General features: G+C 39.2%; 1 protein-coding gene across 1 annotated transcript in view; it reads right to left on the bottom strand.

Annotated features, from left to right (window-relative positions):
• Positions 1-1831: 1831 nt before the first annotated feature.
• Positions 1832-15511, bottom strand: part of LOC130221972 (copine-8) — a 133471-nt gene continuing 119791 nt past the window's right edge. Inside the window, exons 14-17 of the mRNA XM_056454568.1 lie at positions 14930-15032; positions 11954-12011; positions 11553-11626; positions 1832-6993 (exon numbers count right to left, since the gene is read on the bottom strand). Of these exons, the coding sequence (XP_056310543.1) occupies positions 6805-6993; positions 11553-11626; positions 11954-12011; positions 14930-15032 (424 nt within the window). The 3' untranslated portion in view covers positions 1832-6804. The remainder of the gene's footprint in view (positions 6994-11552; positions 11627-11953; positions 12012-14929; positions 15033-15511) is intronic.

Genomic DNA, 15511 nt, shown 5'->3' on the forward strand with positions numbered 1-15511 from the left:
ACGTAAAATACTTAGGTTTTCTCGTGAGATCAGGCTGAGATATCGGCTGAATGGATTCAAAAATGGTAAAACTCAACAGTTCTGGGTAAAAAAAGTTCCTTTATCATTATATAAATGGGGGTTCATTAAACATAAAACATTCAACTGCAATCAACATCAGAGACCAAATAAAACGTGTTATTATTACAGTTGTGATACACGTGACAATATTTCTTCATCTAAATGCATCAATAATTAAACAGAAACACGCTATATTATGTTTATGCTCATGTCCATCGTGCCTCTGTTGATGGAGATCTATTCTGCTTTCCATTAAGCTGACAGTAAATGCGAAGATGTTGCTACACGCTTCATAAAAGTACCGCGGAACGATCATTATTCTCATGCAAACATTTAAAAAAGTTCATTTGCGTTCATGCCGGTGACAGCTTCCAAAGCCAATTAAACCCGCAGAGGCGATACTGGAAAGCTGCCCACTCTGTTCCTGCAGTCCACGCAAACATTAAGCACAGATGAAACTAATTGGCTGCTCTGTCACAGGATGTAGAAATAGACTTAAAGGCCACAGCGAGTCATGAAATAATGCGATGACGGGTGGCTCACACTTTACACATTAACAGCAAGCTGTAAATATCTGCGTTTGAGGCTCTGAGATGCTAGTGTAAGAGTCTCAGGACGCGAGGGGTATTGGAGGAAGGCTGATTATCTAAAGTGCGAATACAAAAGTTTGGTTCTTGGTGACCCTGAATCTTCTCCAGGACCGCACACGCTTCAGGAGCCTGATATAATTGGGGTTTACCAACCAGCAAATGCGCTCCTGCAATTAGTGTCAGCATTATGGAAAACAGTGATTATTCCTAATGGCTTTCTAGACTGAGAACCAGAGTGAATACAGGCACATGAGCTCCATCAGATGTACTCGTCTGCAGTTTAAAGGGGACCTATTATGCAAACGTCACTTTCAGAAAGGGTTTAAACACAGTTGTATATTGGATATCTGGATATTTCCATAATTTTGTTCAATGGAAAATTTCGTAATAGCCGTTATAAGTGGCTGTCGGTGAACATGCTGACAGTGTACAAACTAAACCATAGGAAAGATTATAGGATAGTCTCAGATCACTAAATTCAACACAGGCTCATTCTAAAAACGTAGTCCTGTATACATTTCTGGAGATCGCGTATTAGGTAGCCAGAGGTACGTACGGCTACATTTCGTCTTTAAAACGAATGATACGGGATGATATGACGGCGTCGGTTTTCGAGCTACCAGCTGTTCGTTTACCTCAATGTGGACCGTTTTTCCGCTGTTACCAGTTTGTCCAGTGGCTCGCCACGTTTGTCGGAGGATTTGAGATGTAGAGCGGGGTTGACCGCGACGACAGGATTCGAGTCGGGTGAAGAACGATTCAAGAAAGCAGGTGAGACAAAAAAATAAATAAATAAATAAAATAAACAAGTAAATAACAGGGTGAGAATGTGGTCAAATCTGAAAACATACTGTCGGTTGGGTTTAGGGAAGGATAAGAGTCGGTCAGTCAGTCGACAGCGGCCTCTGGTGGATTTATATGAGAACAGCAGGCATGAATGGCACTCACAAGAGAAATTTGAGATCTGAAAAAGCACACAGCGCCCTCTAGTGGATTCGCGAAAACAAAAACTGCCAAAAAACCTACCTCCCAGGATGTATTTGGGGCTCTCCAGAAATGTATACAGGGGTACATAATCAGAATGAGCCTGGGTTGACTGAATAATAACCGAATCTGACTTTGTAAACACACATACCATAATTCCCAGTCACTTTGAAAATCAATCCAGACTCGCAAATCGCTTTGTATATATTACGAATGTTTATTCCAAAATTAGTACTCGATACAGAAATAATAATTTCATCATCATATGGATTTACTAGACAATCAGAACTTCAAAATCATGCTTTCTCTGATTAATCACTGATCCCCCCCCCCCCCCCCAAAAAAAATTACAATATAGTTTATTCTTCGTACATGAGTGCAAAGAAAATAAACACTAGAAAGCAATTATACAACCGACACAAAATATAGAACAATTCATATCTGAAGGCATCGCACAATTCCAAGAATTCAGTGAGAGATTAAGGCCATTTGTACAGTTATTTTCCTGTTCGTTAATTTTTTTCTTCATCATAATCATCGTCATCTTCAAAACACTCAGAATAACAAAAGAGCAAGTGAATCTCCTGTAAAACTGTACATGCAAACATAGTGCACGTTATATTTAGATATGAAGAGCATACAATATATATATATATTTGGATATCTTCAGTAAACAAATTTCATGTGAGTCGACTCACAAACCACACACACATTTGCGCACACTCACACACACACACTCACACACAGGTGAATGGATTTGCCAAAATGGCATTTGCCGTGGCACCAGCGATGCAGAGAGGAACAGATCTGAGGGCGAGTGAGAAATGTGGAGAGCCGACATTCCCCGAAGAGAGATACTATCATCAGCCGAGCCTCCAGGTCAAGTGCTGCTTTTTCACACATAACAGCTTTCTTCAACACGCACTGAGCAGTATATGCGAACCAAAGTGCTGGAGAGTAGGTTTGTGGACGTAAAAATTGTGCCTACCGATTCTTATAAATCTACGATGAACTAATAGCAGTCTTATTTATTAACTTCACACGCACAACACATAGACTTGACCTCAATTTCTTTACTATATATGCCCATACATAAAAACACAATGGCAGCTACATATTAGAGCCATTGTCATCTCATCGAATCTATATTGGAGGTATCAGTGTCAGAATTACTATAGTATATAAATTACTGTAGTATATTTTCATGTGGGCGCCTAAGAACTGAAACCAGATGACGTTAAACTGACCTAGTTAAATATGTTACTTTATTTTCTAGATCTGGCACTATTTTGTTAACATTTATTACGATTATTCTATTTGTTTCGAAACAGTGCCTATTAGCAATTGTCAAAATTGTTAACAATTAGTATAATTACATAAAATATGCTAAGGAATGAGTTATTGTGTTGTTTGAATGAGTGTACTTGCAATGTTATGCTATTATATTGTCACTTATAGTACAGTTCTCTCTAATTCTCGAATCTGATTGGCTGATAGCCGTGCGATATTCTGCCATATCAGCACTCGTACAGCCTATTCACCTTTGTGTGTTACTCCGCGCACATAGAGTGACAGCAGATCAATAAACTCACTACAGTTTGACAAATATGGCAGCTGTTGGACAACATAATGCACTTCTGAGGCTTTTTATGCAAGGATGTAGTTGATTAGATCACAACTATGTGGTTTATTTAAAAGGATAGTGGCTATTTTAAATATTTATCATTTTGGAGATTCAGCGCATCGGCGGCCATTAGCCTGTCATACTGAGCAGAGCAAAGATGGTTGATGTTCCACCACAAGATGGCGACAGAGAATGCGTAATAAGCCCTTAGAGGAGAAAAACTCAGTGTAAATTTCAAACTACGGCTAATCAAAATAGTATAAAACAGGTAAGTCAATGTCTTTCTTGTGTATGCTGTAGTGCTGTATTTATACCATGGTAATCTGCTAGTGTTTGCTTTGCTTTGGCTTTTTTTTTTGCCGTTAATTATCGTGATCTCCTGATTGCAACATAGAAATGCTGGGAAATCTCTGTAGACTGATGGCATTTCATGCCGTTCAGCCTTATAATCTTAAACTGTGAGCTGTTTTGTCATCACTTTAGACATTACGCTAGCGAATCACTCAAACACTAGCTCTACAGTGACGTTGGTGAATTAGTAACAGCTTCTGCTGTTCTGACGTCAGCTGCAGATGTAAATGAATGTCGGAAGAAAGTAGTTCCTCTAACAAAATGGTTTTTAGACTCTCCGTGTTTGATTTTCTTTTTAATACACACGATTATGCCGTCGAACTGTTGTATAAACGCAATATCACACTTGTAGCAGTGTGATGTGGCTGTATATCGTCACTGGTGAGACAATAAGGCACTCGGCCTGCTGCCTCGAGCCAACACACGCCTCCCACCAGTGCTGATATACAGCCATATCGCACAACTACTCATGTGATATTGCTAATTCATAACACAAAAATGAGTTATAATAACTCAGTATTGGACAGAAGGTTTATATCTCTCAATTACAAGGAAATACATCTGAATTAACAGTAGAAAAGTCTGATTTGATCATTTCATAAATAATTCTAGTCATCGTTTTTGGAATCATTAGCAAAAATCTGTACACATTTGTTGGGTAAATTTGGCACAAATGTCTAAATCCTTGTTAATGTGCCGTGAAGGTTGTATGTGTGATAAGGCAGCACGACTGGAAAGACCAAAAATACCCAGAATGTTCCCCTTTATGAGGCTGTTACCCAAAATAGTTCACGACACAAGTGTGTGATGAAATAAATGAGTTGCTACATAGTAGAAGGTTTCACATTTGCTATGCGTGAACGTTTCGTCATGGTGTTTCACAAATGGAACTGATTAAGACAAACAGAACTGAAATGAATCGTGATGAACCAGGAATCAGTATGATTCAATTCATCATCCATTGGCTTGACACAAAACCCCACAGACAGGCGCTGAACTAGTGTCTGCGCTGTTCCAGTTTCGTGACGATTTGGGTAAGGAAAGACTTTCCTGATACTAGCAGCACATTTCTATAATAATGGGAATCAAGACTATTACTAAGAAACAATATATGTGACCCTGGATCACAAAACCAGTCATGAGTTCCACATATTTGGAAATATATTGAATAAAAGCTGATTAGATATGCTTTGTGTTAGGATAGGGTAACATTTGATTGAGATACAACACAGTTCTGAAATCAGAGGGTTCAAAAAATCTAAATACAGAGAAAAATCACCTGTAAAGTTGCTCAGACTCTATTTCCGCAATGCTTACTACTAATCCAAAATGAAGATTTGATAGATTTACAGAGAGAAATGTCCAAAGTTTCTTCAAGGAACATGATCTTTACTTAATACCCTAACGATTTTTGGCATACAATAAAAATCGATCAATTTGACTCCTTTTCCTTCGGTTTAGTCTCTATTTTTAGACATCACCACAGCGGAATGAACCGACAACAATTCCAGCGTGAGTTTTACGCAGCGGAGGCCCTTCCAGCAGCAACCCAGTACTGGGAAACACCCATGCACTCAAATTCACACACTGTAAAATCCAACAGTCAACTTTATTGTGTAGTGAACTCAAAATTGACTGAAAGTTGATTCAACTCACTTAAAAAGAGTTTTGAACTCAGTGTTGAAGGTAATGAGTTAATTAAACACCTCATTACTTCAACTTAAATGAAGTACTCATATAGATTAGTTGTTTATAACTAAGCAATCGGTTTGAGTTGCCTTAACTTATTAAGTTTTACAGTACTCAGTTGGTTTGAGTTGGGTTTTACTCTGCTCAAATTGCTTCGTTTACTCAAGTGGATTAAGTTCACAGTACTCATTAGGATTAGTTTTTGAACCTAAATGGTTTGTTCCAATCGGTTTCCTCAAATGATTTGAGTTACCTTAACTTATTGGGTTTTACAGCGTACAGCCAATTTACTTCATCCAATTCCGCTATAGCGCATGTGTTTGGACTGTAAGGGGAAGTGAAGCACCAACACGGGCAGAACATGGAAACTCCACACAGAAATGGACTCAAAAAAGCGACCTTCTTGCTTCTATCTGTGCAACTCAAGACTGATTTTGTGATCCAGGGTCACGTTACACATATAATTCATCATAAATCAACACTCTTCACAGCGAAATCCAAGAAGGAGGATTTCGTTTGTGCTTTTTTTGACACTATCTTTGGGCAACTCTACCTGGTAATGATTAAACATGATGAATGGCACACAGCATCACCAGATCAACAGAACAAAACGACGACAAAGCATCCATCCGATGTTTTAAGACATGAAATAATAATGGCATCTGTGTTTTTGACCACTGGGCTCTTATTTGAGAGCAGCTGCTCTGATTTAAATGTAATGAAGCACGTCGAGTTCAATGAGGTTTCTTTTTATACACAATGAAGTGCCCGATGTGCTTGTGCCAGGGCAATAATAATGATAATAATAATAAAAGGAGAGAGAAAGAGAAAGTGAGTGAAAGCACGAGAAAAGGCCAAAAAACATGAACATCGCACAACATGCATCGCATGCCTGGGCACACCATTTCCATGCAAGAAATGTGGTTTTCTGCAACGACACCGGCCGCTGCCACCTGACGGGCATGGCAAAGTTAACACGCTGCGAGGATTTGTACGGCAAAGTTCATGTCGAAGAAATATAAAAGTTGGCTCCACCAGTAAGAAAACCCATAACATGTAAACATTGAGTGAGAGCTCAGAGAAGAAAGAGGAGGAAGAGATAAGAAACGACGGAAGAAAGTTATTTACAACAGTCTTGTTAGCGACTGGTGATTTGTTAGCCTTTTCCCTGTCTGAGGAAGAGGAAGCTGCTCTGCTGTTCTGACACCGGGCGCAACGTCGTCAGTTTTTCCATACCTTCATAAATGCGACGGTCATTCAGTAACGCGGCCCTCGGTCACAAGCTATCCGGGCATTGAGAGACAGAGAGAGAGAGAAACCGAGAGACAGAGAACGCCTGTAATGGAAGTAAACCTGTCCTCAGAATCTTTCCAAACCGTGGTGTCCGACTACAGCCCCCGTAGTGCAAAGAGAAAAGGGACAGAAAGAGCTGAGGAAACCTTCACCTCGCTGAGTGATTTGAGAAAGAGATACTGGTGTGCTGCAAGGCTCGCCGCCGGGCCCGTTTCAGATCTGAGTTTGCAGCGGGTGTCCTGGAGGTGTGTACGGAGGAGGAGCAGGGGACGGCTTGATGCCTCTGGTTCTCATGTAGGATAGGAATTGGTCGGGGATCTCCGCCAGAACGTCTTTGGCCAGACGGGCCATGCTGAGGATGTGGTTCCCCGTGCGGTCGATGTAGTCCCTGAATGGAACAAACTGCAAAACAAAGGACAAGAATGAAGTAACACTGCTAGCTTGGTGGAACAATACAAAAATCTAAACGTGTTGATGAACTATAGCTCTTATTTAATTAAGATGTACAAAATAGTGACATTAATCTTGAAGGATGGGTCATTGTGAGTTTTTATCTTAGTACATACTGTAATAAGGTGCATGGTGCTTCTTTAATAAGCCTCGGAACAACTTAAGGGAAGGGAATTTAGACCCCAATTTTTCCAGTGAACTATTATTTTAAAGGGCAACTACTTCACCCCTTTTACAAGATGTAAGTTAAGCTTAGTGTATCCAGAATGCTACCCCCCCCCACCCCATCAGATAATTAGCCTCCAGAATCTGCCCATCTTGGTGACTGACTACAGTGTAGCTGTTTTTGCAGCCTGTGGCTTTAAATGCAAATGAGCTGCTTCGCCCGCCCACCGCTCCTGCCTTACATTAGATAAACAGCCGTCAGTGATAGAGACAGATGAAGCTGAAATACAGCTCATTAGTCAAAAATACCAAGTATTTGATGTATTTATGGTGGTTTATTCAAGCCTTTCTGAGTCACACACACATGCCGTCTGTATTAGCTGTAGATTTTAGTCACTATTCTTTCTTGTGTGTGTGTTTTGAAGGGTTTTGATTCTTTTTCTGGACTTTGAATGGTCTCTAGGTCGCTGCTGTCTATTTCATTTATAATATCTTATATATTTGTGTTCTGAAGGTGGATGGTCTCAGGGGTTTGGCAAGATATGAGGGTCATTATTAACTGAACTTTCATTTTTGGGTGAACTAATGATACAATTTTTACTCCATATAGTACAACACTATATTTTTAGCGTGAGGTGTGAGGTGCTGGCTGGCAGGTTAGGAAAAACTGATAATGTCATACATTACATTGGAATTATAAACCACTAACATGACGGTGTTAGTAGTGGTAACATAATGGTATATGGAAAAACATGTGTTTGAACAATATAGTTGAAGGGTGGCACGGTGGCTCAGTCGTGGTTCGAGCCCCTGTTGGGCATCTCTGTGGAGTTTGCATGTGCATGTTGGCGTGGGTTTCCTCCGGGTGCTCCGGTTTCCCCCACAGTCCAAACACATGCGGTATAGGGGAATTGATGAGTGTGTTAATGAGTGTGTATGGGTGTTTCCCAGTACTGGGTTGCAGCCGAAAGTGTAAAACATATGCTGGGATAGCTGGCGGTTCATTCCGCTGTGGTGACCCCTGATAAATAAGGGACTAAGCCCAAGGAAACTGAATGAATGAATGATTTCAGATACAGTCTTTGTTTTGGTGGTGCACAGACTAGCACGTCCAATTTGCGTAGCGTTACAAAATCCTATTTCCATTTCCACGTAGAGTATGTTCTGAACACACTCTTGGTGTTTGCTTTCCTCAGGTGAAAATAACCTGAAACAGGTCCCGCGTTCATCTGCATTTCAGTGAGAACTTGCCACGCTAAAAAGAGCAATTAGCCTGAAACGAGGGCACAGCCATCAAATGCTCAGCATGCCAATCGACTCGAACGCCTTTGAGATAGGGAGCCAAATTATCCTAAGAGAAGACACGGCTGCCTCTGAGAGCCGTTGAGTTAAGAAAAACTGGGCTTTTAAGTGCGTGTTGGCCGACGGGAAGCCAGATCCTGTGGAATGTGTGTGTGTATGTGAGGGAACGGCTAATTGGACAAGCCTCCCTAGCCACCTATGATAGCCGATCATGCACACTGCCTGTTAACATGCTTCCTAACAAGCGTCGAGTGACCCGGGGACATAATGATGACAGTTGAGCTATAAGAAGAGGAGGAGGAGCGCAGAAAAACACTCAGAAATTAGATTTCGAGAGACTGAGAGAGCTGTTAGGTCAGAATTCAGTACAATAGAGATGAATGATTTTCAGAGTTGTCACTGTTTTCACATAATGGGCAATGTCATACACCCGGTGCAAGACGTGTTTGGCGCGATTTGTTGCTATTTTCAGACCAGCGCAACAGTAATTTCCACGTTTTGCGCCACGTTGTTTAAATAGCAAATCCATTAGCACTACTTTGTGGACTCGTGGGTCTATAAAGGAGGTGTGTTAAGGCGCATTCTTGGTGTGTCGATATTTTGAGGAACTGAAATAGACCGCGCCATTGACCAACTAAGCTGCTCTAAAGACCGGTGGGGATTTTTTTCAGTTTATTCATGACAATCTGCATTTATATTGTGTTATTATTATACATATATGTAGATTTATATTTGTTTTAATAAACACAAGTGTAGATTTGTCCACCTGTGGGGTTTTGGAGACGTCTGCATCACCATATGGGGCATCAGAACAGGACGTGTGTTTGGATATAACTCAGTGTTTTGACCACACTTCATTATTATTGTTCATTTATTCCTTTGCTGGAGATTAGAACTGAATTTAGAAATAGTTCTGAAGTAATTCTTTGCGCTTAATAAATGAAATTAAATATGTGGGCTAATGGATGTGTTCAGTGGAGTGAGTTTCCACTGTTTCCTCACTCCACCAAAGTAAAGGAGTAAAGAGTAAAGCGAAAGTAAACAGGCTGAATGGATGAGGCTCGTTCTTTATCCTCGCGCTGCAGATGCTCTGTTTAACTGTTTTCTCTCTAGTGAAGTCCACCATGTAAATAGCAAATGCGCCATGGCGCGACGCAACTGACTCTTAAAGGGAATGAGAGCTGAAACTCTGATTGGTTTAATGCACGTTATGCTCAAAACACACCCAGAATTCTTTAAGAGAACACGCACAACCCTGTTAGACCAGAGCGTATATTTCCAACCTTATGCCGCGGTCACACTCGAGTTTGAGCATGTGAAATTCTGTCATACAGCGTTGCAAAAGGGGCGGGATTAAACAAGATGATTAGACATTTAAAAAGCGAGCGATTGGTCCATATTTTAAATTTATGTACAGAGAGGTCATGTTTTGATCCTCGATTGGTCTCACGCAGTCAACTGAAGCGATTTCGCAGATCAGCGTTCACCAGAATTAATGTAATATAAATAAAAACTAAAATTGGCTTAAAATAAATATATATTGGAAAAAAAAAGATTCAAATTAAATAAGATTATCGAAACTTACAATTTATTAATAAACATTTGATTAAGCTAAATAATTAAATAAACAACAAAAAAACTCAATTAAAATAAATAATTAAAAATATTTCTAAAACATATGAGTTCGACAGTGTATTACCCCCCCCCCTAACTTATTATTTAATAATTAAATAAACAAAAAAAACTCAATTAATATAAATAATTAAAATATTTCTAAAACATATGAGTTCGACAGTGTATTACCCCCCCCCCCTAACTTATTATTTAATAATTAAATAAACAAAAAAAAACTCAATTAATATAAATAATTAAAAATATTTCTAAAACATATGAGTTCGACAGTGTATTACCCATCCCCCCGCCCCCTCCACATAAATCAAAATCAAAGTGTTCAATATTTATAGGGACATTTTTTTTTTTATGTTAACATGACCCTGCTGAAAAATCCAGCTTAAACCAGCCTAGGTGGGTTGGCTGGTTGTAGCTGGTCAACCAGTCTGGTTTTAGAGGGGTTTTAGCCATTTCCAGGCTGGTTTCCACCATTTCCAGCCTGGTCTTAGCTGGTCAGGCTGGGTGATTACCAGCCAAAACCAGCTATGTCCAGCTTAAACCAGGCTGGTCAGGCTGGTTTTACCTGGATTTAGCTGGTCATTTTCCAACGTGACCAGCTAAGACCAAGCTGGAAATGGCTGAGAAACCAGCCTGGAAATGGCCAAAATCCCTCTAAAACCAGGCTGATCAACCAGCTAAAACCAGCAGACCAGCCTAGGCTGATTTAAGCTGGATTTTTCAGAAGGAACTAGAGACAAATTTTAATAACGAAAAAGAATTAATGTAGTCAAAATAAAAACTAAAATTGGTTTAAAATAAATAAATAAATAAATAAATAAAAAACATTCAAATTAAATGTATAAAATTATTGAACTTACAGTTTAATAATAAATATTTCATTAAGATCATTAACATAAAGATTTAACTGAGTTCAGTCATATATTTAGCAAAACCTCTTGGTGAGTGAAAATCGTGGCTAAAAACTCAAGAACAACATACACTTTCCTTATTTTCGAGATTGTGGTTTAGTTCTAAAGCGTAGATATTTGGAGTACCTAATTTTACAATACCTACTTGTATTGTGTATAATACAAGTTATGCACTGTCCAAAGCAAATAAAGTAAACAGATAGAAAATGTATATTGTATTTAATTATTGAAATCATCCAAATGTTTATTTAACTTAATTAACACACAAAAAATACAATTTAATTGACTTATTCCCTGAAAATTGAAGCTGAGTGTAAGATTCTGGTGGTGGAGACAGACAAAAATAGATATAGTGGCATATTTTCCAGACAAAATGTCCCTAAAACCACATACAAAGATACTTTTAATGAAGATATTAATATTAATTTAATGAAATATTAGATTTATCTTGCACCCATTACTCTAGAATCCCCATAAGCACATGTGACTTGTGTGTTATTATACCTGTACGATGTCTCTTTCAGCATATCTGCCCCTCGATGAGATTCTGACTTCATCCCCATCCAGCTCAATCATGGCTGAGGAAGCACATGCGAAAGATAAGAAATGTGCATGAGCGGAGATGCCTGTGATTTAGTGTTTTGAGGGTTTTAGTCAGGTTTCATTATTACTAAACGCATTCGCAGTACTGTCAGAGCAATGAGGGAAACGGCTGTCACATTACATGCTCATTTCATCTGCAGCCGCACTAAATCCCATTATCCGCTCGAGCTCGAGATCATCACCTTATGGCAAACAGCATATCTAGGGTGCTAGAAGACGTACGGCACACATAAATGGAGTAAAATCGAAAGACAATCCTACTTTAGAGTCTACGCTAGCTGAAAAAAGTCAGATTTTCTTACCGTCAAACTCCGCCGGTCCAACTCCAACGATTATAATTGACATGGGAAGAGATGCAGCCTGGAATAAAGTAAGCAGTTCAAATTAAATAAACAAATAATTTCATGATTTATTGTGTCAATGAGACTTGATTGAGTGATTAATAATTATTGGGTGAACAGACCCTTGATTAATAGCTTCGTTTCCATTGAAATATGTCTAGTAAACTGGAATATGACATGAAACATTCGAGAATAAAGCATCGTTTGAGTCAAAGAGAACAAAATCGTCACTTCCTGATAATCTGACACCAAATATCAAAAGTAAAATGTCGTTTTTTTGCAGTAGGAGAATCCACTGTGCGCTGTTTTTCTTATATAATGAATTACTCGCACCTCAGACCATGAAACGTAATAAATGTGCAGTGGCTTTGGTTTGCATTAGGTTATTAACCATTATGCGATGTTCCAAAATGTAATAAAAGCCCAATCCCAATTCTATACCTGAGCCCTTCCTCTTCCCAATTCTCATTTACTTGGAGGTGTAGGGGTGAAGGGAAGTGGCAAACAACCAAACAAAGATTTTCTTCAGGACCACACTACAAACAAAAGGAGTATAGTTTAAGAAATATCCCTGGCTACACCAGTTGAAGCAGCAACAGGGCTGCAAAAACTGGCAAGGAAACCTGGCAAGGAACGTTAATGTGTTGTATAAGACTGAGGAGCTTTATTCTGTGAAAACAACCGTCGTGCATGTATTTTATCCCACTTATTACACAGATACTTGCCACAAAAAAGACTTAAAACATTGATCTGTGCCTTGAAACTTTATTGACTATTTAATTAAACACAAAGATGACAGAAACTAAAACAGCTGATGAAGTATACACTAACCTGCGCATTATTCAGACACAAGATGGCGCCGAACAGTCAAAAACACAAAGCTGAAACTAAAACAGCTGATGGAGTATACACTAACCTGCGCATTATTCAGACACAAGATGGCGCCGAACAGTCAAAAACACAAAGCTGAAACTAAAACAGCTGATGGAGTATACACTAACCTGCGCATTATTCAGACACAAGATGGCGCCAAACAGTCAAAAACACTAAGCTGACAGAAACTAAAACAGCTGATGGAGTATACACTAACCTGCGCATTATTCAGACACAAGATGGCGCCAAACAGTCAAAAACACAAAGCTGAAACGAAAACAGCTGATGGAGTATACACTAACCTGCGCATTATTCAGACACAAGATGGCGCTAAACAGTCAAAAACACAAAGCTGATGAAAACAAAACTGGTTGAATGGAGAATAGACTAACCTTTATATTATTTATGCACAAGATGGCATCAAACAGTCAAAAACAGCTGGTTGACAGTCAAGCAGATACATATGAATGTGAATGTAGGTATTTGGACTTAATCCAACATATTCGCTGACAGTCAAGGTTGACTTGAAGTTCTCAGATGAGCCTGCGTTATTTAGTGGTTGTTATCTGGGAATAACCAAACACTATAGAACACCTAAGAGATGTCACTTGTATAGTTTTGAATGGGGAAAAGTGTAACGTCAATATAGTAAATGAAGCACCACCTACTAGTACAGGAGCCAATCAACAATCACTAAAGACTGACGATTCTTTGGGGGAGAAGCTCGGAGCAGACAGTTTCTGTGGTCAAGTAACGCACTAAAATCTCAGCTTGCTCCACAGACATCAGAAATATATCCACATGAAGCTTGAGATCTGAGCTTTTAAATGAACCAACTACACTTGAAAACAAAAAGTTTGTTGGTTTTGCAATCTGTATGAAACGAATGCGAGGTACAGTGCATCCTGTCAAACGCACATCACATGACAGCAACTACTCGAACCCACACAAACTTGTAAACAAAGAGTCGCTGTCATTTCTGGAGGAGATTCACCATCAAGACCAAGTTATGGATTACTTCAGAAGAGCAGCGCGATCTGACGATCATTATCCAGACGATGATCATGTGTAAGCGGCTATAAATGAGGTTGGTGTCGTGATCTCGTTTCAAGTGTGCATGTGCGTTAGCTCGGGGAACCTGAAAAACTGCCAATTTTGTTTGATTCGAATGTTTAGAAATGACACTTGTTGATTAATTTTATTGGTGTTCCAAAAATGTAATGTAATCATAAGCTTGGCTAACAGCCTTGAATAATTTAATGTTTTCCCATTCAGACAGAATGCCAGAGAGGTGTTTCAAAGATGGCTGCCGAGTGAAATGACTTGCCTTAAAGGGACTTTGGGTTAACATACTGTTCCTAGGAATATCAAGAGTGATCACAATCGAGTCCCGACAGCTATGTAATGAATAGGCCGGATGTTAGCTTTTTACAGCACTTCTGGTATAACGCTAATGTTGTTTTCTTGTGGTTACATACATGAATATGAGAATACTTGCAACATGACGTCCACCAGACCTAACCTAAGGAAACCTGCAGGCTCATACGCTTTCGAAAGCGAGCAACATTTGCTAAAGTCCGAATACAGAACAATTTTGCGAGCATCTATTAAATTCTTGCGCCTTCTGGGATGACTACTGCAGACGGCATGCGCTAGCGTCAATATAAATTAAATAGGGATGGGATAGTATATAAAAAACCCAAAAAAACTCTTGTCAGGGTTTGATAAGTGGTTCAGTTGGGCCTTTTCTTCTGGATTGAGTTCTCCAACTTTTTATTTTTCATCAGTTGACATCGTCTCTTTTACAGTTAATGTTGCTAACCCTAGACTAAACTAAACCCAAGACTAAATTATTTCTTTATTAAACATGGCCTTGAGAATAACTTAAAAACTTGTGAGCAGTACATTATAATATGTAGAATTATTTTATATCTAGGTACTTCTAAATAGGTTTTAAGTGGGGTATAATATAGAACTGGGATTGGGCCGAGAATAGCTGGACAGAAACAAAGCTATTGACTGTGGAGATTGCTATTGAGCTAAAGTAGTAGCCTGAACACTCACATTAACAATGGACTCCTTTGTCTGGGCCATATCTGAAATCACTCCATCCGTGATGATGAGGAGGATGAAGTACTGCGATCCGTCCTTTACTGAGGCGGCGTATCTGGAGAAGAAGAGAATACATTGATATATTCATTAATCTCATAACTCGAGGATATGCAGCCTCTGGATCTGTAATATCACTACACTATTAGTACACTTCGTGATTACTCCCTTCAGCTGATGAGGTAAATAGAGCACTAATAACTTGAGAGACACAAGCGAATCTATTGTGCGCTGTTGATCCATCTGTGGTTGTAATAAACTTCAATACAATTGAAGCCACTGCAGAGTTTAATTATTAAACTTGTAATAATTCAGACATGTGGTCTTTGCTTTTTCAGTTTTTAGTCTTAGGAAATTCCCCAAAAAACTAATGCTAATCCTACATTTTGGTGCTTGTCATTTTATTTTCTGAGATCATTTTGGCTGGGTCGAATCCATTTACAAAAAAATAGATCCTCTCAGGAGCTTCACGACGAAAATGTCACGGTTGAAACCTGGTGCTATTCAAGAAAATCATCGTTTCAGCCAAAAAATCAG

Source organism: Danio aesculapii, chromosome 4, assembly GCF_903798145.1.
Source record: "Danio aesculapii chromosome 4, fDanAes4.1, whole genome shotgun sequence".
Taxonomy (NCBI): Eukaryota; Metazoa; Chordata; class Actinopteri; order Cypriniformes; family Danionidae; genus Danio; species Danio aesculapii.